The 24,804-nt window shown below is 42.0% G+C and overlaps 2 protein-coding genes across 8 annotated transcripts in view; both read left to right on the top strand.

Annotated features, from left to right (window-relative positions):
- Nucleotides 1-8,220, top strand: part of rap1gap2b (RAP1 GTPase activating protein 2b) — a 43,884-nt gene extending 35,664 nt beyond the window's left edge. For 6 of the 7 annotated variants that reach the window (XM_058415501.1, XM_058415502.1, XM_058415504.1 and 3 more), the window contains 10 exons: nucleotides 53-124; nucleotides 220-306; nucleotides 1,154-1,294; nucleotides 1,424-1,567; nucleotides 3,046-3,161; nucleotides 3,991-4,098; nucleotides 5,338-5,455; nucleotides 5,827-5,932; nucleotides 6,099-6,169; nucleotides 6,256-8,220. In XM_058415501.1, coding sequence (XP_058271484.1) covers nucleotides 53-124; nucleotides 220-306; nucleotides 1,154-1,294; nucleotides 1,424-1,567; nucleotides 3,046-3,161; nucleotides 3,991-4,098; nucleotides 5,338-5,455; nucleotides 5,827-5,932; nucleotides 6,099-6,169; nucleotides 6,256-6,264 — 972 coding nt within the window. In that variant the 3' untranslated portion in view covers nucleotides 6,265-8,220. Of the gene's footprint in view, nucleotides 1-52; nucleotides 125-219; nucleotides 307-1,153; nucleotides 1,295-1,423; nucleotides 1,568-3,045; nucleotides 3,162-3,990; nucleotides 4,099-5,337; nucleotides 5,456-5,826; nucleotides 5,933-6,098; nucleotides 6,170-6,255 lie in introns of those variants that run through there. The other variant, XM_058415505.1, reaches the window with a different exon arrangement.
- A 7,054-nt stretch (nucleotides 8,221-15,274) lies between these two features.
- On the top strand, nucleotides 15,275-22,823 carry ncbp3 (nuclear cap binding subunit 3). The gene is made up of 13 exons (XM_058415507.1): nucleotides 15,275-15,610; nucleotides 16,193-16,258; nucleotides 16,379-16,484; nucleotides 18,198-18,323; nucleotides 18,433-18,561; nucleotides 19,260-19,414; nucleotides 19,503-19,611; nucleotides 19,773-19,872; nucleotides 20,044-20,153; nucleotides 20,319-20,616; nucleotides 20,690-20,871; nucleotides 20,970-21,152; nucleotides 21,237-22,823. Exons 1-13 carry the CDS (start codon nucleotides 15,428-15,430, stop codon nucleotides 21,542-21,544), a joined length of 2,055 nt encoding a protein of 684 aa, XP_058271490.1. The 5' UTR covers nucleotides 15,275-15,427; the 3' UTR covers nucleotides 21,545-22,823.
- The last annotated feature ends 1,981 nt before the right edge of the window (nucleotides 22,824-24,804 follow it).

The raw sequence follows: 24,804 nt of genomic DNA, 5'->3' as shown, positions 1-24,804 counted from the left end.
TCGCCAGACTTAATAAGATATCTTTATGTATTAGCTAAATGATGCGTTGCAGGTCTCCGTCACAGCGAGAGACGATGTGCCACACTTCGGTCCTCCGCTTCCAAATCCGCCAGTCTTCAAAAAGGTAAATAGCTCAGCTCAAAATAGCTGCTCCTATATTAGAAAGGATTTTTTTATTGCATGTCGTTGTATTTGCTGTCTCATTCTGTCCATCCACAGGGTCCAGAATTCAGAGAGTTTTTGCTGTCTAAGCTGATCAATGCTGAGCTGGCCTGTTACCGCTCAGATCGATTTGCCAAGCTTGAGGTATGTACAAAACAGTATATTCTTTCAGTGGGTGAATGTGTGTGTAGTCTATTCTCTGTGCATTACTGCCAATGTCCAGTGTCCCCCTGATATGATCTGGCTCTGCCACACCTCTGACCAGGGTAATGCACTTTCTAGTTAAACACTAGATCAAAAATTTCTCCGGAATTTTTTCATATTACAAGATGGATGCTCATTAGTCTTGTTTTGGCAAATTATTCAGCTTCACCTGACATTATATGATCTACACTATATTGTCAAAAGTTTTGGGACGTACCGGCACATGAATGTAATATGGAGTTGTCCCGCCCTTTGCAGCTATAACAGCTTCAACTCTTCTGGGAAGGCTTTCCACAAGGTTTAGGAGTGTGTTTATGGGAATTTTTGACCATTCCTCTAGAAGCGTTTTTTTAAAGCCTGGCTCACAGTCTCCACTCTAATTCATCCCAAAGGTGTTCTATGGGGTTGAGGTCAGGACTCTGTACAGGCCAGTCAAGGTCCTCCACACCAAACTGTCTCATCCATGTCACTGGTGTGCAGTCATGTTGGAACAGGAAGGGGTCATCCCCAAACTGTTCCAACAAAGAGCATGAAATTGTCCAAAATGTCTTGGTATGAAGCTGAAGCATTAAGAGTTCCTTTCACTGGAACTAAGGGGCCGACTCCAACCCCTGAAAAACAACACCTGAACTCAATGATTTGGAGGGGTGTCCCAAAACTTTTGCCACTATAGTGTATGTATTATATATCATTGATATTATATGATATTTTATATATTAGAATTTATTTACAAATTATTTGGTATGGATATAAAATGTTAATTTTTTTCCCTCTGTATGTTTGTTAGGAACGAACACGGACAGCATTGCTGGACAGCCTCCATAATGAATTGCACAGACAGACTCAGGTGCTTCTAGGTCAGCCGCTCAGCGGTGATGAGGAACGAATGGAGAACGGAAGCCATGGGGGAATACTGGAGTCTATCAAGGTGCCCAGAAACAGAAATGACTTCATTAAAAAAATCAGGCACAGCAACCTCACTGCTTCTGAGAGCAAAGCTGACTGAGATCTCTTCCCTTTTCCTTTTACCTATGTTTTTTTTTTCTGGCTGTCTCAGCGAGCAATGCGTGTGCGTAGTCACTCGATGGAGACAATGGGGGGTTCTCAGAGGCATGGCCGCTCTGCAGGAGGAGGAGGAGTGCCCAACAGTCTGAGTGGAGCGGGTCTCACCCACAGCAGCCCTGAGTGCAATAGGAACTCGGTGAGCATGCCATGTTACCATCCACAATATCAACACACTCACAGGTCCAAATAATAGGGTCACCTACAGTATGACGCAAAATTTTTATCAACCATTATTTCTCTGCACATGAACTAGAACATTGAAAATGGTCGTATTATTATTGTTATCAATCTGAAGCAGCTCTTATGGCGCAGCGGTGATCCGTTCAGCATGCTGGGTTGTTAATCAAAGTGGCCTTTACATCAGAGACTGGCAGTGGACACTTATAAGGAAAAAAATAAGCATATTTCTGTGGAGTGTGGTCATGGTTTCTAGCTAGACCAGACCAGAGAAAGAACATGTAACCATTTGCTAGCTCTTATTTATTTATTTATTCAGGGTTCAGTGCCCTTATGGACATCTAATCAAAGCAACTATAATGAGATGAAGATGAGATGAGATGAGATAAGATGTATGCTTTTGATTTCATCTCTTGATTTTGATAAGTTGCAGTCATGACACACAATCCCAGTCCTCTCCTTAAATGCATAACAATTTGGGGTCCTCAAGATGTGATCAGGGAAACTGTTATAAGATGATCATCCATGAACAAATATACAAACAGATCAGCCATAACACTGTGAGCAGTGAGAGATGATGTGAATAAGACTGATGATCTCCTCATCATGGCACCTGTTAGTGGGTGGGATATATTGGGCAGCAAGTCAACATTTTGTCCTCAAAGTTGATGTTAGAAGCAGGAAAAATGGACAAGTGTAAGGATTTGAGCGAGTTTGACCAAAAGGGCAAAATTGTGATGGCTAGAGCACTGGATCAGAGCATCTCCAAACCTGCAGCTCTTGTGGATTGTTCCCGGTCTGCAGTGGTCAGTATCTATCAAAAAATATCCTGTAAGTCCTGTAAATTGCAATGTGGGGCCTATGGAGGCAACTTACAGGACTTAAAAGAACTGCTGCTAACATCTTGGTGATCCAGATACCACAGCACACCTTCAGGGATCTAGTGGAGTCCATGCCTCGACAGGTCAGGGATGTTTCGGCAGCAAAAGGGGGACCTACATAATATTAGGGAGGTGGTTATAATGTTATGCCTGATCAGTGTAATGTGCTTTAATAGGTGTATGTTGTTACAGAAGCTAGAAAAGAACAGAATTTAACATCACACAAAAATGCATGTCCATCTTAATAGACATTATTTGTATTATTTGCAAAAAAAAAATGTATATATCTTATTTAGTTGTAAGATACAGTTCCAGCCTTGAACTTTTGCATTTCCTTCATGAGTCATCTGAAGAAGTGATGCTGAGCTCTGTGCTGAGAAAGAAAATGATTCCAGGTTCACGATGGTCACTATGACATTTTTCACTCACAGTTACAGGAGTGCCGTTCACTGTCCTGCACAACATGAATGATTATTTAGATCAGCAGTGATGAACCCGAGCCTGGAAGCTTCCCATTTTTTAACATGGAGCATTGAGTGAATTTCATTTTTTTTAGTCCCCGGTGTCATCTACGGCAAAGTCTCCTCTGAAGAGCCCGGTGAAGAGACGCTCGTGTCTTTTCCCTCGGCTGCACACTAGCGTGGACGGGCAGACGGATCGGCTAACACGCAGGTCAGCCACAATGACATACAGAAACACAACCGCACTCAGTATCAAACTGACCTCCACTGAGCGCAAATGTTTTGATCGTTTTATTTAGGTTCTTGGTTATTGCCATATTTGTAATATTCTAACCATAGCATGTTTATTTTATGTGTGGTGGTCTGGGAAAACACCTGTCAGTTTATACTTGCCTGGTTTTTTTCTGTCTATAATGTGCTTTGGCACGATTTTGGGACTTGTGTGATTTCCTCACACAGTTCTTGGATAGCTTTATGCTGTATCAAAACAGACATAAGCCTAATTCATTCTGTTTGTAATCAAATGCTGGCTGTGAAAATGTCTGTGATGTTCTTGAATCTTTAAATGAACGATTACCCGTTTCACTTTGCGGGAAAAGTAGACTTTATAATGCTATGACTTCATTTATAGTTGAGCTGTGTGCCAGAAAACAATGCAGAACTCAAACATGAACAGAATCAGAAGAGAATTACGTACTGTAAATAGCAGAAAATGTCAAAAGTTCACTGTGTGAAGGGTTTTTATTCCCAGGCTGCCACACACATGTGAAGCTCTTTCATGTAACTCCCACGTTCTGTAATCTTGCAATGTTTCATAAATGCTTTGCTGAGAAATAAAAAGCAAGTGCGAACGGTTCAGCCATAGAACTGCCTCTGATGCACCGTAGCTCTGAAGGAGGCTATAAATCATCCCAAGTCTGTACTGTTTATTGTCAAACTCTGCTCACTGAGAAATGACTGCTCACACACAGCCTCACACTCCTGCTGTGAGGGAAAAGGCTGCTGAATGATTTCCTCTGTTTGTCCACACTTCACTCCAGTGTGCTCTGTGATCAGAGGAGTCTAGACAACGGTCACCTTTCACAAGAGGTTAAATCAGAGACCTCATCAAACCCCAGTTCTCCGGAGATCTGCTTGAGTAAAGAGAGGTACTGTCACAAATCATTAACAATACACTCCTAGAATTCACCTAGAAGTCACCTTTACCCCTCTAGATGTTCTGTGACTTGTAAGGCAAAGTAAAGGTTATCATATTGTATCGTACTATACACCGATCAGGCATAACATTATGACCACCTGCCTAATATCCCCGTCCCCCTTTCGCTGCCGAAACAGCCCTGACACGTCGAGGCACGGACTCCCTGAAGGTGTGCTAAGATGTTAGCAGTAGATCCTTTAAGTACATAAGGACTTAAAGGATACTTATAGGATACTTTTGATAGATACTGACCAGTGCAGACCGGGAACACTCCACAAGAGCTGCAGTTTTGGAGATGCTCTGATCCAGTGGTCTAGCCATCACAATTTGGCCCTTTTGGTCAAACTCGCTCAAATCCTTACGCTTGTCCATTTTTCCTGCTTCTAACATCAACTTGGAGGACAAAATGTTCACTTGCTCCCTAATATATCCCACCCACTAACAGGTGCCATGATGAGGAGACCATCAGTCTTATTCACTTCACCTCTCACTGCTCACAGTGTTATGGCTGATCGGTTAAAGTTTCTCACATAAAAATCTGTTAGAGCTCAGCCTGAATAGTTAGTATGCTATTTATTAATATGAGAAAGTTTCATACCTGAATGGAAGACTGCATGTTAGAGCTTCAGATTGTAGATGTAGATTGGAGGTAACATACAACTGTTCCCACAAAGAGCATGAAATTGTCCAAAATGTCTTGGTATGAAGCTGAAGCATTAAGAGTTCCTTTCACTGGAGCTAAGGGGCCGAGTCCAACCCCTGAAAAACAACACCTGAACTCAATGATTTGGAGGGGTGTCCCAATACTTTTGGCAATATAGTGTATTCAAAACCCTAATGCTGTGTAATAGAGTCTACATTTTTAACTTTCAGTGTGAATGTATGTAATGGGACAAAACGCCAACTAGATTATACCGGTGGGTGTCTTATAGAAGTACAAATAATAAAACAGCAGGAAGGTGACATATATGTTGACGTTTTTTCACTGACTAAGCAAATAGAATGAAGAGGGATCATCTTATACTCCGACTTCACTCATTCATGCTGTTTTAATTTGCTTACTAGTTAATTAACGTCTCTAACTTCTATACTTCTTCAGAACATATTTTCAGTCATCTCTCTCTCTCTCTCCCTCTCTCTCTCTCTCTCTCTCTCTCTCTGTCTGTCTATCTTTTGGGTCTGAGTATAGACCAACTCTGAAGCCTCTGGAGTGTGCTCAAAGCCCAGAAATCTCTCGCTCCCCATCAAGCACAAGCAGCTTCAGTAGCGTGGCTGGTGATACGGACACACTCGAGGAAGGAGACCCTGTGAGTGTGTGTGTGTGTGGGCAGAGTTTAGATTAGTTTAATCTAATCCCTTCATGCTATGGGAGCCATGTCATGGTTGGTGGTTGGTGGATGGTGTTGCATAGTAACAGAGCTTCAGATGGCTGTCTGAATCACATATAGTCCAATTTTCGAATTTTAATAATGCTATTAATTAATTAATTGAATCATCCAATGCCATTGTTTTTTAATGCAAACTAGACATCTGAATTTACATTCAGATTTCTGTAAAGCTGCTCTGCTACCGTATCTCTGCAGGTATAATATGAATTAAATTGAATGGGTTGTGTTCACAAATTTAGCAGGAAAATGGTTGCAGTTGCAAAATGAGGAACATTTCTTTTTCTCTCCAGATCAATCTCCCAGTTTCTCCCAGTTTGTCACCTGTGTGTAGCTCCTCTCTTGCTGTGGAGGGTCAAAGTGTAGGGACTCCTGTTATCATGTGCCGCAGTCCCACAGGTAATGATTTACAAACATGAACATTTCCTTAATATGTTCAAATTAAGTTTTGCTCCAGATGCTGTCAAATAGCAGCCATGGATTTTATTTCTCATTCTTTGCTCACTTATGAATGAGATATTATTTCATTTAAATGTTCACTTGCTCGCTTTGTCACTATCGAAAGACTTCAAGAATAAGAATTCTCCCAGGTCCAGCCTGAGGTTCCGCTTCGACAAGCTGAGCCACGCGGCGCCTGTAAGATCTTATTTAATAACTTTTCACTCTATTGTATCTGCCTTCTACTCGACTATGATGTAACTGGATCTTGTCATTCTGGACAGGGGCACTAGTGACCGGACAGTGAAGAGAGACCAGGAGCACTGTGTGAGCTGGATGAGAGCTGTGGAACAAGACACCATGCTGAGGAAGTGGGACACTGAATTTGAAATATTGCTAAAGCTTGAGCTGCCTACAAGATGCCATGAGTGATGTGATCACACACACACACACACACACACACACACACATACACACATACACACACACACACATTTCATATACACAAATAACACAACGTTATTAGAGCTTAGTGGGGTTTATCCTACCACTGATCCTGTTGACCTTGAAAAGTCAGCCTATGATTACGATGAAGTTTTTCGCCAAAATAAGGGACTGTGATGAGTTTGTAGGATGATGCTCGAGCTTTTTATAGCAACGGACTATCACTGGTTTGAGACAGAACAGTGAAAGTTATGTAGGACAACATTGCTGCAACGTATTTCCGACAAGATTTCATGGCTTATGTTTTGCATTGTGCTTTATTGTCTTAGACAGCTCAGCTGAATGAGATTAGAGTCTCTTTATTGTCCTTGATCTGTTATTATGCTTGGTAAAAGCCGGGGTCTTCTTTCAGTCTGAACAAAGCTCACAGACTCCCTTATAACTTCTGCACAGATTCTTTTTTTCCCTGCATTATCCTACCAAACAAATATTAGGTAGATATTTATTTATCGAGAGATTTATTGATTCCTGAACTTACCTCTAAAGAACACACACCAGTTACACTGTGTTAAAATAATAATTTTTGTTATTGCCATACTTTTCTTAGTTTTATATTGATTTATATTTGTTTTATTTATTAAGCCCATTCAATTTAAGGGACCAGTTACTGTTATAATTAAATAATAACTATAGTAGTCTTAACAACAGTAGTTGGCAGTCATCTGTACCAACCTCACAAATCAGATTAAAATCTTTGACCCTTTGGCTAAATGTCACAGTGGTCACTGAGCGCTGCGTTATTGCACATACACTGATCAGGCATAACATTATGACCACCTGTCTAATATTGTCAGTCCCCCTTTTTGCTGACAAAACAGCCCTGACCCGTCCTGCACTGTGTATTCTGACCCCTTTCTATCAGAACCAGCATTAACTTCTTCAGCAATTTGAGCAACAGTAGCTCGTCTGTTGGATCGGATCACACGGGCCAGCTTTTGCTCCCCACGTGTATCAATGAGCCTTGGCCGCCCATGACCCTGTCGTTGGGTCACTACTGTTCCTTTCTTGGACCACTTTTGATAGATACTGACCACTGCAGACCGGGAACACCCCACAAGAGCTGCAGTTTTGGAGATGCTCTGATCCAGTGGTCTAGCCATCACAATTTGGTCAAACTCGCTCAAATCCTTACGCTTGTCCATTTTTCCTGCATCTAACACATCAACTTTGAGGACAAAATGTTCACTTGCTGCCTAATATATCCCACCCACTAACAGGTGCCATGATCATCAGTCTTATTCACTTCACCTGGCACTGGTCATAATGTTAAGCCTGATCAGTGTAGCTTGATTAAATCTCTCTGAGGCTCTGTCAATGAAGTAAGGAATAAAAACAGGCATTGATTATTTTTCTATAACAGCATGTTTAATGAAAGAATGACACGTCGTACTATATACACTATATTGCCAAAAGTATTCGCTCACCTGCCTTGACTCGCATATGAACTTAAGTGACATCCCATTCCTAATCCATAGGTTTCAATATGACGTCGGTCCACCCTTTGCAGCTATAACAGCTTCAACTCTTCTGGGAAGGCTGTCCACAAGGTTTAGGAGTGTGTTTATGGGAATTTTTGACCATTCTTCCAGAAGCGCATTTGTGAGGTCACACACTGATGTTGGACGAGAAGGCCTGGCTCTCAGTCTCTGCTCTAATTCATCCCAAAGGTGTTCTATCGGGTTGAGGTCAGGACTCTGTGCAGGCCAGTCAAGTTCCTCCACACCAAACTCACTCATCCATGTCTTTATGGACCTTGCTTTGGTCACTGGTGCACAGTCATGTTGGAAGAGGAAGGGGCCAGCTCCAAACTGTTCCCACAAAGTTGGGAGCATGGAATTGTCCAAAATGTCTTGGTATGCTGAAGCATTCAGAGTTCCTTTCACTGGAACTAAGGGGCCAAGCCCAGCTCCTGAAAAACAACCCCACACCATAATCCCCCCTCCACCAAACTTTACACTTGGCACAATGCAGTCAGACAAGTACCGTTCTCCTGGCAACCGCCAAACCCAGACTCGTCCATCAGATTGCCAGATGGAGAAGCGCGATTCGTCACTCCAGAGAACGCGTCTCCACTGCTCTAGAGTCCAGTGGCGGCGTGCTTTACACCACTGCATGCGACGCTTTGCATTGCACTTGGTGATGTATGGCTTGGATGCAGCTGCTCGGCCATGGAAACCCATTCCATGAAGCTCTCTGCGCACTGTTCTTGAGCTAATCTGAAGGCCACATGAAGTTTGGAGGTCTGTAGCGATTGACTCTGCAGAAAGTTGGCGACCTCTTCGCACTATGCGCCTCAGCATCCGCTGACCCCGCTCCGTCAGTTTACGTGGCCTACCACTTCGTGGCTGAGTTGCTGTCGTTCCCAAACACTTCCACGTTCTTATAATACAGCTGACAGTTGACTGTGGAATATTTAGGAGCGAGGAAATTTCACGACTGGATTTGTTGCACAGGTGGCATCCTATCACAGTTCCACGCTGGAATTCACTGAGCTCCTGAGAGCGACCCATTCTTTCACAAATGTTTGTAAAAACAGTCTGCATGCCTAGGTGCTTGATTTTATACACCTGTGGCCATGGAAGTGATTGGAACACCTGATTCTGATTATTTGGATGGGTGAGCGAATACTTTTGGCAATATAGTGTATCTATTCATAGTTATAGAGTGTCATAGCAGCTATAAACCTCACTCCATTTCAATATTTTCTCTCTCTGGAAGTTGAAAGGCGAACAAAAAAACGGGAAAGTTCTCAATCCTCGAAGAGACTGCTCACGGAAAGCATTACTCTCTCAGTTTTAATCCCTTTATGTGGAAAATCTGCAACACGCAGTACCAATCCCGGCGTGACTCGTTACTATAGAAACGGTAAGATCTTCTGTCTCAGTGTGCCTACTCCGCTTAAATAAGGCTCAAACAAAATAAACAGTGCAATGTATTAGAACAAGCGAGTTGATAGAAACTTGTCATTTCATCCTGCTGCCAGAAATGCTTTCAGAGCTGCTGTTATAGAAACTTAATCATCTTCTGACCAATCAGAGTCGAGTTTTCAGCTGAAGTCAGGTACTGGTATGAGTGACCGAGAAAGCAATTGGATTAAAAATTGAAAATAATAAATTCTTCTTCCTCGGTGATTAGGAGGAAGAGTTGTGAGGAGAAAACACCCAGGAAATGAATTGCATTTTAGAGAATAAATAATCAAATGAAATATCATGTATGAAGTGAGATTTATAGTTAGTGTTTAGCAATATTAGGTTCTCCTAAGAGAGTACTGAATCTCGACCTGGAGAAATTCCACTGCTTTAGAGATCACCTTCATACATCATCACACATATTTATTCTAGTTGCACAATTTCTGATTGGGAATAAACTTGAGTATAGTAACTGTCCACTCAGACAAACACAATGAGCTATTAACTTTGTGATATTTTAAATGCCATATAGAGATATTATGTTAAATGCACTTGTTTATACTGTAAGGCCAGCACTGTTTTTGTTTTGTTTTTTGTTTTGTTTTTTTGGTTGTTGATATTGTTCTTCTTACCGGATAGAGCTTTGTTTTTCAGCACATTGTGTGTCGGTCCACACCTTTGCACATTGCTTATTTTTTTATTTTAATTGTTGTACTATATAATACTATCAAATGATTTAAACGACTTGGGGAAGCAACCCCCAATGATATAGTGGCCTGGGAAAACCCTTCATGTGTTCACATTAGGTCTGAAGAAGCTTCCCTGACCTGAAATATGTTACTATTTTGCATGTACACTGATCAGGCATAACATTATAACCACCTGCCTAATATTGTGTCGGTCCCCCTTTTCCTGCACTGTGTATTCTGACACCTTTCTATCAGAACCAGCATTAACTTCTTCAGCAGTTTGAGCAACAGTAGCTCGTCTGTTGGATCGGATCACACGGGCCAGCCTTCTCTCCCCACGTGCATCAATGAGCCTCGGCCGCCCATGACCCTGTCGCTGGTTCACCACTGTTCCTTCCTTGGACCACTTTTGATAGATACTGACCACTGCAGACTGGGAACACCCCACAAGAGCTGCAGTTTTGGAGATGGTCTGATCCAGTGGTCTAGCCATCACAATTTGGCCCTCGCAAATCAAATCCTTACTCTTGTCCATTTTTCCTGTTTCTAACACATCAACTTTGAGGACAAAATGTTGACTGGCTGTCTAATATATCCCACCCACTAACAGGTGCCATGATGAGGAGATCATCAGTCTTACTCACTTCAGTGTTATGCCTGACCGGTGTATGTGTACAATAGAAAAGTTAGAGCATTAAATTTCACTCATAGTGAAAAGAATTGTACAGTTGGAAATAAGTCATCACATGACCACCACATGACATCTCAGAAATAATCCCTGATTATTCAGTTCATTCTGTTCTGTTGGCTAAATTTTCTTTCACAAGGTCATTCAAACTAACCACAGTCTAATGTTTTCCCAGAGCAACATACGAATCCTTTAGCTGATAATTCCCTGACTGACATCACTATAAATTTAATAACTAGAATGAACTCACCAGTGTGTATAGTTATTAAGTATACTGATATGAATTAGGACATCAGAATATAGTTCAACTGATGTTTTATTATTAATCCCCACAGATATCCAGCTCTCGATTCTGGCGGCTCAGTGATTTGCACAGACTCTGGTTTTCTCTGTTGGCAACATGCCTGGTCCAGTCTGTGGCCATATTTTAATAATGATGAGTTTTGGCTTTTTCAATATCAATTCATCGTTACTTACCATGAGCTAATATTAGATTTCAGCAGTTTATCGACTGTGGTACGTGTCATCATTTTTTTAGACATAGTTTAACTTGTTTGGTTGCATATTTATTTTAATGTACGTCCAGTTAAGTTTAGTTCCAGTATTTTAAAATATATTCTTAAATATTGTGACTAAACACCAGTTGTATTTGGAATAAAGCACGTGTAAAATTTATCATTTAAAAGAAAGTACTGTTTTCTGTTGATTTGAAATGAAACTGAAATAATAAAAAACTATATTTTGTTTGCTGAATTGCCTGAAGCTGTGATAAATCATTTCAATTTCAGTACTGTGTAAACTAATAATAATGACCACTTGTGGACAGGGTTGTGTTTGGAGCAGAGAAAACTGACATCCACAGGGTAGAGTGGGCCGTCTGGACCAGAGCCGTGGCCGCACGAGTGTCACAGGGCGGCACACACCATCCTTAAAATAAGCCTTGACCACTCCGACTCTGACCTCTCATCATCTGAGCGATCTAACAGTCCTCACAGTTCATGCACATGTGATGACCGGTCCATTTCAATCATCATTTTAATGTTGAAGGTGTTTTGATCAAATCCCTTCAGTATTAGGAACTATGAAGTCAGTAGTGATGGCCACAATAAAAGCCCCTTTGTATGAAAAATGTCGTACATAATGTTGGAATATTTCTGTTTCTTACAGTCTGGGTAAAATCCTTTGATATTTTATTTTCAAATAATATATATATATATATTTAGTTGTATGTTTATGACTACTGATTTTCTTAATTAAGAATATTTTGTATTGTTTTAATCTTTATTCTGTATATTTTTGTCAGAAAAGCACCGATTTACACAATATAGTTTAGGTGACTTGAATATTTGTGGTACAAATAACTCATTGAGTCCCAGTCAATGTCTTTCTTATGTATCATAAATAAATAAATAAATAAATAAATAATATATAAATAAAGCATTTTATAAGAATTCTGTTTCCTTTTGTGATCATTTTGATTAACCTATATATATTTATATATCATCATATATATATCATTTTTTCTATATATACCTATTCTATATACCTATATATATCATTTTTTCCCTATATATATATCATTACCTATATATATCATTTTTCAAAAATGATTTGATCCCCTGCTGATTTTGTACGTTTGCCCACTGACACAGAAATGATCAGTCTGTAATTTTAATGGTAGGTTTATCTGAACAGTGAGAGACAGAATAACAACAAAAAAATCCAGAAAAACACATTTCAGAAAAGTTCTACATTGATTTGCATTTTAATGAGTGAAATAAGTATTTGACCCCTTTGCAAAACATGACTTAGTACTTGGTGGCAAACCCTTGTTGGCAATCACAGACGTCAGACATTTCTTGTAGTTGGCCACCAGGTTTGCACACATCTCACATCTCAAGGAATTTTGGCCCACTCCTCTTTGCAGATCCTCTCCAAGTCATTTTGTGGCTGACCCTTCAGCTCCCTCCACAGATTTTCTATGGGATTAAGGTCTGGAGACTGGCTAGGCCACTACAGGACCTTAATGTGCTTCTTTTTGAACCACTCCTTTGTTGCCTTGGCCGTGTGTTTTGGGTCATTGTCAGGCTGGAATATCCATCCACGACCCATTTTCAATGCCCTGGCTGAGGGAAGGAGGTTCTCATCCAAGATTTAATGGTACATGGCCCCGTCCATCGTCCCTTTGATGCGGTGCAGTTGTCCTGTCACCTGGAGGATGGTGTACTTGGGGTCATAGGCAGCATTCCTCCTCCTCCAAACACGGCGAGTTGAGTTGATGCCAAAGAGCTGGATTTTGGTCTCATTTGACCACAACACTTTCACCCATTTCTCCTCTGAATCATTCAGATATTCACTGGCAAACTTCAGATGAGCCTGTACATGTGCTTTCTTTAGCAGGGGGACCTTGCAGGCGCTACTGGATTTCAGTCTTTCACGGCGTAGTGTGTTACCAATTGTTTTCTTGGTGACTGTGGTCCCAGCTGCCTTGAGATCATTGACAAAATCCTCCAGTGTAATTCTGGGCTGATTCCTCACCGTTCTCATGATCATTGAAACTCCATGAGGTGAGATCTTGCATGGAGCCCCAGACCGAGGAAGATTGACGGTCCTTTTGTGTTTCTTCCATTTGGGAATAATCGCACCAACTGTTGTCACCTTCTCACCAAGCTGCTTGGCGATGGTCTTGTAGCTCATTCCAGCCTTGTGTAGGTCTACAATCTTGTCCCTGACATCCATGGACAGCTCTTTGGTCTTGGCCATGATGGAGAGTTTGAAATCTGATTGATTGCTTCCTTCTGTGGACAGGTGTCTTTCATACAGTTAAGGAGTTGAGATTAAGAGCACTCCTCGAGAGTGCTCCTACTGTAATCTCAGCTCCTTACCTGTATAAAAGACACCTGGGAGCTAGAAATCTTTCTGATTGATAGGGGATCAAATATTTATTTCACTCATTAAAATGCAAATCAATGTATAACTTTTCTGAAATGTGTTTTTCTGGATTTTTTTGTTGTTATTCTGTCTCTCACTGTTCAGATAAACCTACCTTTAAAATTACAGACTGATCATTTCTTTGTCAGTGGGCAAACGTACAAAATCAGCAGGGGATCAAATCATTTTTTCCCTCACTGTATATTCAATTTTACATTGTCTAAAACTAAAACATGCACATATGCTGTGTTGTATAGGACAACTATATTGTACATTGTTTATATACACATATCAGCCATAACATTATGACCACCTTCTTTTAAATATTGTGTTGGTTGTATGTGGTATCTGGCACCAAGATGTTAGCAGCAGATCCTTTAAGTTCTGTAAGTTGTGAGGTGGAGTCTCCATGGATGGGACTTGTTTGTCCAGCACATCCCACAGATGCTGGATTGGATTGAGATGAATTTGGAGGCGGAGTCAACACCTCAAACTGGTTGTTGTGGTCAGCAAACCATTCCTGAACCAGGGGCACTGAGCATTATCCTGCTGAAAGAGGCCACAGCCAACAGGGAATACCGTTTCCATGAAAGGGTGTACATGGCCTGCAACAATGTAGGTGGTAGGTAGTACGTGTCAAAGTAACATCCACATGGATGCAGGACCCAAGGTTTCCCAGCAGAACATTGACCAAAGCAGGACACTGCCTCCGCCGGCTCGCCTTCGTCCCATAGTGCATCCTGGTGCCATGTTTTCCCCAGGTATGAGACACACACGCACCCGGCCATCCACGTGATGTAAAAGAAAACATGATTCATCAGACCAGGCCACCTTCTTCCATTGTTCCATGGTCCAGTTCTGATGCTCACATGCACATTGTTGGTACTTTCGGCGGTGCACAGGGGTCAGCACATGCAGCCAACTGTAATGCACTGTGTATTCTGACCCCTTTCTATCATACGGGCCAGACGGACCACACGGGCCTTCTCTCCCCACGTGCATCAAGGAGCCTCGGCCGCCCATGACCCTGTCGCCATGGCCCCTTTTCTCAAACTCGCTCAAATCCTTACGCGTGTCCATTTTTCCTGCTTCTAACACATCAACTTTGAGGACAAAATGTTGACTTGCTGCCTAATATATCCCACCCACTAACAGGTGCCATGATGAGGAGATCATCAGTCTTACCTGTCAGTGGTCAGAATGTTATGCCTGATCGGTGTATAGTATGTAAATGTAATATCAGTGAAACACAAACGGTGGCTCGGTGCCTCGGTGGTAATCGTACCAAAACATGAAAAAAATTATATATTGGGATTGACATTTTGTCTTAACATTGTCTGTATCTGTATAAAACACAGCTATCTGCATTTTTCTACATTACTATTTATGATAGTTTTCCATTATTAACTGTCTTCTTCATCCCAGAGTGTTGTCACAACTTTGCGCGATTTGTCGTGTCGAAAACACACATTCACGTTCTATTGAAGGTACCTTTTAATTAGAAACCCTTCATTACACTAATCACGGTGGATCGTGAAGGTAGCACGACACCAACAGGTGGCCTCCCCCTCAGAGGCAGCGCGCTAGTCACACTGCGCCGCTGCGCTTTTGGGGGGGTTTCGCTTGGAAGTGCGTTAGCTTAGCAGAGCGCTAACTAGTTTTCGGTTCACTTTGTTCATTGAGAAAAGAGGCTTAGCATTTGAGCTAGGTCGCTCGTTAGCTAGCCTGTTTCATCATGGCGGCTGTTCGCAGTTTGCGGGTTTCTGTCAAACATGAAAGCGCCTCGGACCGCTCAGACTCCGACTCCGACTCGGACTCGGACCGGAATATTCGTGAAGCCGAGCCCATGGAGGTGGAGGAGGGGGAACTTGAGCTGGAATCCATTCCTGTTCGCCGAAGTTTAAAGGAATTGTTGCCGGTAAGCTAAGTAGCATTAGCTGACTAATTGGAGTGCGAGGGCGCTTTGCGCGAAAGGCCTTCGAGCCGCGGTGTTGCGTAGTGAAAGCGACCGGTGGTTGGTGCAGGATGGACGGTAGAGTATTTGAGTACTTCCACATCACGAGTAGCCGAGCTTTACTGTGTCAAAGTCACTGTGTAACCCAACAGCATGCGATTTACTCTCGCGAACATGTTTTTTTTGTTTGTTTGTTTGTTTGTTTGTTTGTGTTTTTTTAACCGTGACTGTGTAATAAAATGTTAATTACCACAAGTTTTCTTCTTGGTGTTAGTTGTAGCTAAATAGCCTAGCTAGTGTTAATTGCTAACTGGCAGCTGCATGGCTCTACAGTACACTACAGTACCGGGTTAAGTTCCTGAAAGAAAGTCATGCGCCAGCTCGGTTTCAGGATTCATTTGCAAATCTTAATTTAATATCATTTCACTCACTAACGTATATCTGTCCCCCTTAATGTCTGATGTGATTATGGAGTTCCGTTTTATTAATAATAGTGTCATGTGTAGCACAGCTGGCTGACCAGTCACTATGTTGACCTTTTCTCAGGACACAAGCCGGAGATATGAGAACAAGGCAGGAGCTTTTATTACTGGCATTGATGTAACATCCAAGGTATCTGTCTCTCTATCTCTCTCTCTCTCACACACACACACAGTTTTAGTAGTCATAATAATACTGATTTGTTCTGTAATCAGCTGACTCCTAGTCTTGTGCGTGATTGTTTTCACTCAGGAAGCAATTGAGAAAAAGGAAAAGAGAGCGAGGCGATTTCACTTCCGGGCAGAGGACAGTGTTGCTCAGAGGAACGTGGTGCTGGACAGAGAGCTTATGAAGAAAGGTAAGAACAGCATTAAACATGTGCTCCATGTCTGTGATGACACTAAGGGTTCATACATGTACTGTATATCAGTAATGCTTCCAACAACACAGGACAAGATTTGCTTTATTTGTTTATCGTGACTCGTTTGAGGAGACAAGTGACACAATTTATTTGCCATTTAAGATGTTACCACAAGCTGTGCCTTTATACTACCGTGAAACATCGAACATCTTGCATATCAATTTTTGAGCGAAACTGACCATTCTGGAGTTAAATTTCAGTGTTGCACTAACAATTAAACCTGGTAATTAATGAATTAGAACGGAGACTGCGAGCCCGGACAAAACTGGGACATCTGCCTTTACATGCACATGAATGTAATATGGAGTTGTCCCGCTCTTCTGGGAAGGCTTTCCACAAGGTTTAGGAGTGTGTTTATGGGAATTTTTGACCATTCCTCTGGAAGCGCATTTGTGAGGTCAGGCACTGATGTTGTGATGATGAGAAGGTCTGGCTCATAGTCTCCACTCTAATTCATCCACAAAGGTGTTCTATGGGGTTGAGGTCAGGACTCTGTGCAGGACAGTCAAGTTCCTCCACACCAAGCTCACTCAAAGAGCATGAAATTGTCCAGAATGTCTTGGTATGAAGCTGAAGCATTAAGAGTTCCTTTCACTGGAACTAAGGGGCCGAGCCCAACCCCTGAAAAACAACACCTGAACTCAATGGTTTGGAGGGGTGTCCCAAAACTTTTGGATTTAAAAGCTGCAGTGCTGTAATTTCTGCTCAATTCTGTGAATTATTTGAATGCACGCTCCACACACAAGCCACACACTCTCAGCCTGGGTTCTACACAACCTCTTTTACCTCATTTAACATGACACTGCATCCATTACATTTCCATTTATTCCCTTATCCAAATGGTTTTGTTTGAGGATCCAGTAGTGGCAGCTCAGTTGTACTAAAGCACTGCTGCATCAGTTCTTTTTTGGTAAAGGAAGGATAATTACCATTTCCTCCACTATCAGTGGGTAGTCAAATGGCATTTTGGGTAAACCTGTAAGCATGCACCATGAATAAAAGCCAAGTAATTCAGGATAAAAAATACTCTGGCTAATGTTTGGATCACCTGTGTATCTAGTTTAGCTCATGGTTCTCTGTTAATAAGAAATGAATTATTAATTTAAAGTCTGCCTTGCTCTGTCTTAAAATCATTAGACATGTCTTGTTGGTGCTTTGTGCTTTATTGTGCTTTATTTTTGCAGCCTTTACAAAATTGTAAGTCAGGCATTTCTAGTAATAAGAGGTATTTTTCTACCTGAACCAGAACTGGGAGGTTCCTTCTAACTCTTCTCTGAAATTGGAAATAATGAAAATTCAGGTTACTTAATCATACTGCTTTCTCTGGTGGTGGTGAACGACAGAATCAGTGATGTTTTTAGTAGTTGAATGCTGTTTAAGATACTTTGGGTACATCATCATCATATCCACTGATACCTGTGCTGTTGCTGTGCAGGGGATGCTCCTCTTAAAAACAGCAACAGGCTATGGTCACTTTTATATCAACAAAGTGCTGTCTAGGGTAAGAGTCTGGTGAGGACGTGCAATTTGGCTAAACTGTTTTATATAGGAAATGAAATCAGTGTAAAATGGACATGTCTTATTTAGACTGTCATAATTAAATTTAAGAATTCACGAATCATGTTTAACACTTTTTATTTCTTCTTTTAGCAATTCCCAAGATCCGACTGGAAGCCTTACATCTGAGTGGCGTGGACGACATGAGCACCCAGGATGTGTTTAGTTACTTTCAAGAGTATCCTCCAGCACACATCGAGTGGATCGATGATGCATCCTGTAAGTTCTGTACCAAGTAGAATCAATATCGGTATTTTGACCAATATGTAATTGTTCAGTGTATTGACGTTGTGAATGCTGAAACATTATTAAAAATGAACTGCTATAGGTAATGTGGTTTGGCTGGATGACATAACTTCAACCCGAGCTCTGATTAACACGAGCCGGATGCCTGACAAAGACGACACTAACGCTGCCGAGTCCAAAACCACTGACCTTCCGGTCCAAGAAGAGAGAGGTTAGTCCTGTCAGTCTTCTTAAACATTATAAACACTGATCAGGCATAACATTATGACCAGTGCCAGGTGAAGTGAATAAGACTGAGTATCTCCTCATCATGGCACCTGTTAGTGGGTGGGATATATTAGGCAGCAAGTCAACATTTTGTCCTCAAAGTTGATGTTAGAAGCAGGAAAAATGGACAAGTGTAAGGATTTGAGCGAGTTTGACGAAGGGCCAAATTGTGATGGCTAGACCACTGGATCAGAACATCTCCAAAACTGCAGCTCTTGTGGGGTGTTCCCGGTCTGCAGTGGTCAGCATCTATCAAAAGTGGTCCAAGGAAGGAACAGTGGTGAACCGGTGACAGGGTCATGGGCGGCCGAGGCTCATCGATGCACGTGGGGAGAGAAGGCTGGCCCGTGTGATCCGATCCAACAGACGAGCTACTGTTGCTCAAACTGCTGAAGAAGTTAATGCTGGTTCTGATAGAAAGGTGTCAGGATACACAGTGCAAGATGGGTTAGGGCTGTTTTATCAGCAAAAGGGGGACCAACCTGATAGGCAGGTGGTCATAATGTTATGGCTGATCAGTGTACATGAAGAACATTTGCCTTCATAAGTTTTCCCACTTTTGGCTGAAGGCTGGATGTTGTTGAAGACCATGGATTTCCGTTATTAATTTTTCTTTCTTTCTTTCGCTTAAATCATGAGTAGTGAGGCGGAATCATGGCTCTGATGAAGAGGAAGGGGAGGTTGATGATGATGAAGATGAGGTGGTGAAGGCAGACAAAAGCAGTGAAGACAGTGAAGGAAAAGCCAGTGACAGTGAAGAGGAAACTGAGAAAAAAACAACACAGGAAATTACCCAGGTAAAAGAATTACTCAAAGGTTAAATAATTTGATTTTTTAGAAAATATATGATTGAAGTTTATAGCCGGTGTTTTCTGTGGTCTGCAGACAGATGAGCTGTCTCAGGCAGAGCACGAGTCTCTGCTCCGTAATGACCTGCGCCCTGCGACCAAATCCTTCAAAGGCAACAAGCTGTTCATGCGTTTTGCCACACAGGGTAAGTCCTGTAGGGTTAGTCCTGCTCGATAAATGGTTTTTCCTTTTTTAGGATTTAAACACTCCTCTATTTGCATCTGGTTTTTTGTATTTAAAGCAAGCAGACCAAACTGCTTCAGAAGCATCCCAGAACTAACGCAATAACACGTCTTTTGATAACAGATGATAAAAAAGAGCTTGGTGCTGCAAGGCGAAGTCGGTACTATATGAAATACGGCAATCCAAACTATGGGGGTATGAAGGGCATCCTGAGCAATTCTTGGTAAGATAATATATTTTATTTTTAACACACTTTTGGGAAAATAGTTTCTCTCTTACTACTAACTTGTGTTTAGGAATTTAAGGATGACTAGCTGTTTCCAGTTTGAATTGATGCTCCGGTTTGCTTTTCAGCAGGTTTAACGTGTGCTCTTACTTTTCTGTATTTCTTCAGGAAACGTAGATATCATACACGGAGAATCCAGCGCGATGTTCTGAAGACCAAAAAGTCCCTAATCGGAGACAGTATGGGACACACTCCACCGTACACACACCGACATTCAGGTATGAGTCATATACAGACTCATGCCTTGGCTGCTCTGTTAGATTTATGGGCTTAGTCACGCAGTCTGGCACTTCATTCATCAGTCTCACTGTAGATGTTCTTTCTTTTTTTAATTTGTCAACACCTCCTACCTGACGCTAGAGCATTTCTCTTCCTAATAACAGCTGACCTGGTGAATCTACCAGAGGAGCCCATTGAAGAAGAAGAGGAGGAGGAAGAGGATGGAGAGGAAGACATGGACGCTGACGACAGAGTCGTCGAATATAGAGACAAGGAACGAGGGTCGCAGCCTGGAGAAGGTGGCCTCCGTAGCCGTCTGGGGGGCTCCTTCTCCGACTCCTCGGATTCGGACGAAATGGACTACGATCTCGAGCTGAAGATGATCTCAACACCTTCACCTAAAAAAAGCATGAAGATGACCATGTATGCGGACGAGGTGGAAAATAACCTTAAGACCATCAGGTACGAGGTTTAAATAGTAGTCTCTCTTTAAACAACAAAAAACACTCTGACTAACTTATTCTTCCATCCCTAGAAATTCCATTCGGAGTGACTCGGGCTCCTCTAGTAGCAGTATACGGAGTCGTATTGGTAGCGGTGTGACCAAACCTACCTCAGAGAAAGTGACCGATGTCAGGCAGTTACTGGAGGAGAAAAGGCAAGGACTTTCACAAACGAGGACACAGCGTCCCCTTGTGGCCACCACTGGAAAGACAGGTGGGACTTATTCATAAAGACATAATCATCCTTATTCAACAAAGACATACTTATTAACTACATTAACTGTAAATATAATACTTCTCTCTTTTCCCCAGATGTGAGACAGAGGTTGGGGAAGAGGCCGCACTCTCCAGAAAGGCGCCGCTCTGTGTCTCCTGTCCCTCTGAGAAACACAGCCGCTCGTAGAGAGACACTTACTGACGTTCACAGCAGGCTTGGAACAACTAAACAAGAAGCACGGGGCCTCTACTTGGAGCCTACAAAGGACAAAAAGTCAGGTAAGACAAAATAACAGACTGTATGGTATTCCTTTCTGACGTCTGTGCTTCTTTGTACATGTTTTGTTTTTGTTTTTTTGTCAGGAGGTCTGTGGAGCCGTCTGGGTCCGTCAAATAAAGAGAGCCAAAGCGATGGAAAGATGTCTGCCAGGCTAGGGAGCAGCGCGCCTTCCTCACGTGGGAGCCGGCAAAGGGACGATGCCGAGTCGGACGGGGCCGACGATTCCGAGGACGAAGATGACGATTCACAGCTGCAAAAGATGTGGGGGGCGATGATCAAGCAAAAGGAGCAGCGGTCCAACAAAATGAAGAAAAGCCGACTGGACAACCTTCCATCGCTGCAGATCGAGATCAGCCGAGACAGCAGCAACGGGTCCGACAGTGACTCTTGAGATGGAACGAGAGACTTAAACTAGAGTGATAAGGAGGAATCGAGAGGAAATAAAATGCTGCTGACTCGTTTAAAAAGACACTCACAAGTAGATAGCTTCACTCTCCAGCTCTAGTCCGTACAGGGATCCTGCCAACATCCTTTCTTGTACTCTGTCTTTCTCTAAACACACCTAACCAACTTGACTCAGAAAGACTCCTCTGCCAAACGAGAGGGAGTTCGTTTTGAGCCTTTCTTTAAAGGAGCAGTTTGTACTTTTTAAAACCTTTTGCTGACCGTGAGACAAATCTCTCTCGCAATGACAAGCGTACACCTTCCACTGCATGGCAATATTGCAAATTTTTATTGTTTTCTTTTTAATCCTATGGTTTGCACAGGTCTTAAAAACATTTAAAAATTACAAGCTGCTCTCTTTAAATGAGAGGGATCGTCTGTGGTATGTACAAGACCCATGTATGTTGTATGGCGATGCACCAGGCAGAGAATAACGTTACATCTAAAACACAAGCAAACGTCTCTAGGAAGTATTTTCCATGAATTTATTGTCAGTAGCAACAGGTAGTGTTGCCATCCCTGAGCTTGGATTACTGTGGAGGTGTATGTTCTCCCACAGGTTTACCGTTTCCTTCTCGATAAGGTGCCGACAACTCTAAATTGCCCCGGGTGTGAACGAGTGCGTACATGGTGCCCTGTGATGACGTGGACGTATTCCCTCCCTTTTCCCCAGTGTTCCTGGGATGAGCTCCGGAGTCACCACCACCTTGACCATGGTAAAAATGGTTAGGGAGGCTGAGTAAATGAATTTTGTTCGATATTAAGATGACCAGAATTGATCTTTGTAAATACATTAGATTTTTCTAGTTGGGAATTGGGCCGGGATTTACAGATTTACTTTACTGGTGCACACCATACAGATTGGTGGATTAACTAGTCTGGAGAACCAGAGTCCAGGTGGCTTTAGAGGAGTTAGAGAAACTGTACCGTACCTGGATTCTGACTCTCCACACTACCACAGCATCTATGTGCATCACCGATAGAGGTACACACACTAGGTACAGCAACACCCATGTGGATTGGTGCTGTGGTGCAGATTCAGGAGTGAAGGTGGTTCACCATATTGTAGCCAATGATCCTGTTTTCCAAAAAAAAAAACAACAAGAAGAAAATCTACATTCCCATACAGTATGTGGTCAGTCAGCTCAACAAACAAGCAAGGAAATATATTGTATGTGCAAATAAACATCTTTTTACATAAAAAGCCTGTAAAAGATATGGTGTGATCCTTGGACTCGTTTATTTTTAATAAGACATGAAGTGGTTTGTAACGTGTGTTTCCTTTCTTATGTGAAGCAGTTTGGCTAAAAAGGTTTACACAAATTTGCCAAGATTTTTATTTTTATTCCTCATAGTCCTGATGAGTTTACTAAAAATTCCTCCATCACTAACTAACATTGTTTCCAGGGTCATCCAGGGGTCTCCACACTGAATCATCTCTCTCCACCTATCCCTATCTTCTGCATCCTCAACACTAGCTTCATATCCTCATTTATTCCATCCATATACCTCCTCTTTGGCCTTCCTCTTTGCCTCCTGCCTGGCAGCTCCATGTCCAACATTCTCCTACCGATATACTCACTCTCCCTCCTCTGGACATGTCCAAACCATCTTAATCTGTCCTCCCTTACTTCATCCCCCAAACATCCAACATGAGCTGTCCCTCTGATGTACTTGTTCCTCAACATCTTCAGCTCTGCTACCTCCAGCTCTGACTCCTGTCTCTTCCTCAGTGACACTGCCTCTAAACCATACAGCATGGCTGGTCTTGTTAGGGTGATGTCTCAAAAACGATTGTAGCCAGCCAAAATGATTGTAGCCAGCAGATGAACTGATTACATTTCAGAGTTTATCCAAACAGGGTGAAGGTCACTGCAAGGTCAAGAGTCTGAAATAGTTTTTCTTTAATAGCTTCCTAATTGTTTGTGTACAGAGGGATTTGTATGTCAAATGCTCCATGACTGATAATAAACGTGTAATTGTTGATATTAGGAATTATTTTTTAAGATCTTTATTTAGCAATTTTGGAAGGAGTTGCCAGTGTCAGAAGTTTGTATATCTGTAACTTATGAGGTTTTTGTTTGCTTGTTTTGAAACAATTATTAAATTCAAGAGAGGCAACAAAAAAAAAGGAGGCTAGGATGAGAGAACAACTGTATAGCTGATTTAAGGTAAGTGATAACAGGAACTAACTTGTTTCACAGATGTTCCTCATTGTGAAATGTACACTACATTGCCAAAAGTTTTGGGACACCCCTCCAAATAATTGAGTTCAAGGCTTGGGCTCGGCCCCTTAGTTCCAGTGAAAGGAACTCTTAATGCTTCAGCTTCATACCAAGACATTTTGGACAATTTCACGCTCTTTGTGGGAACAGTTTGGGGATGACCCCTTCCTGTTCCAACATGACTGCACACTAGTGACCAAAGCAAGGCCCAAAAAGACATGGATGAGTGAGTTTGGTGTGGAGGAACTTGACTGGCCTGCACAAAGTCCTGACCTCAACCCCATAGAACACCTTAACCCCTGAACTCGATAAACTTTTGGTAATATAGTGTAACTATAAATCAGGGTTGAGAAATTGCTGTTCTATAAGAGGAATAAAACACATGTTATTGGAACACAGTCAACTTGAGGATGGTAATACTGCCTCATAAATTCCATTCCATTTCACCTTCAGCCTCTGGAAGTCTGAAAGCTGCGACTCCGACCTCACATGCCAGTGGAAATGGGTGATAATAGATTTTGCTGCCAGAGCAATCATGCTGCCTTCACTTGCTTGCACTTTCCGAGTCGATTAAGTCTCCGCTTTAAGTATCATCATCGATGTTAGATGATCTGATCTATTTTGGTATCTTTCTGACACTGTTCTTTTCTAAAAGGCTCACATTTCAAGTGATTACAACTTGAAACTTTATTTCGTGAACGCTTATCAACAGTAATTCCGCTAACACGTGAAGGCAGCATGGCTCTGTAAAGGTATACGCTTTCCCACAGAAGTACGGTCACTTCTCGGGTTTTATTCTGCGCATGCGCGGAATTGCTGCAATTGTACTGTATTAGTAGTAGTAGTGTTATAACTTCAGGCAAGAAAGTGGACGCATGCGCAGTACAATTCGTGTTCCCGGTACGGATTGAGTAGTGATTGTAATTGTTGGGACCATTAATGAAGAAAAAACCTTTAAAAAATAAATACATAAAACTAAACA

This window comes from Hemibagrus wyckioides, linkage group LG18 (genome assembly GCF_019097595.1).
Source record: "Hemibagrus wyckioides isolate EC202008001 linkage group LG18, SWU_Hwy_1.0, whole genome shotgun sequence".
NCBI lineage: Eukaryota > Metazoa > Chordata > Actinopteri > Siluriformes > Bagridae > Hemibagrus > Hemibagrus wyckioides.
Note: the sequence above shows the minus strand (reverse complement) of the source record. Positions and strands in the feature narration are given on the sequence as shown.

What these genes read in the sequence shown, in the direction of transcription:
- ncbp3 (XM_058415507.1), top strand. Translation starts at nt 15,428, where the DNA reads ATGGCGGCTGTTCGCAGTTTGCGGGTTTCTGTCAAACATGAAAGCGCC. An exon ending in GCATTGATGTAACATCCAAG is followed by an intron (nt 16,259 to 16,378) that starts GTATCTGTCTCT and finishes GTTTTCACTCAG; the next exon opens with GAAGCAATTGAGAAAAAGGA. An exon ending in CAGAGAGCTTATGAAGAAAG is followed by an intron (nt 16,485 to 18,197) that starts GTAAGAACAGCA and finishes TTCTTCTTTTAG; the next exon opens with CAATTCCCAAGATCCGACTG.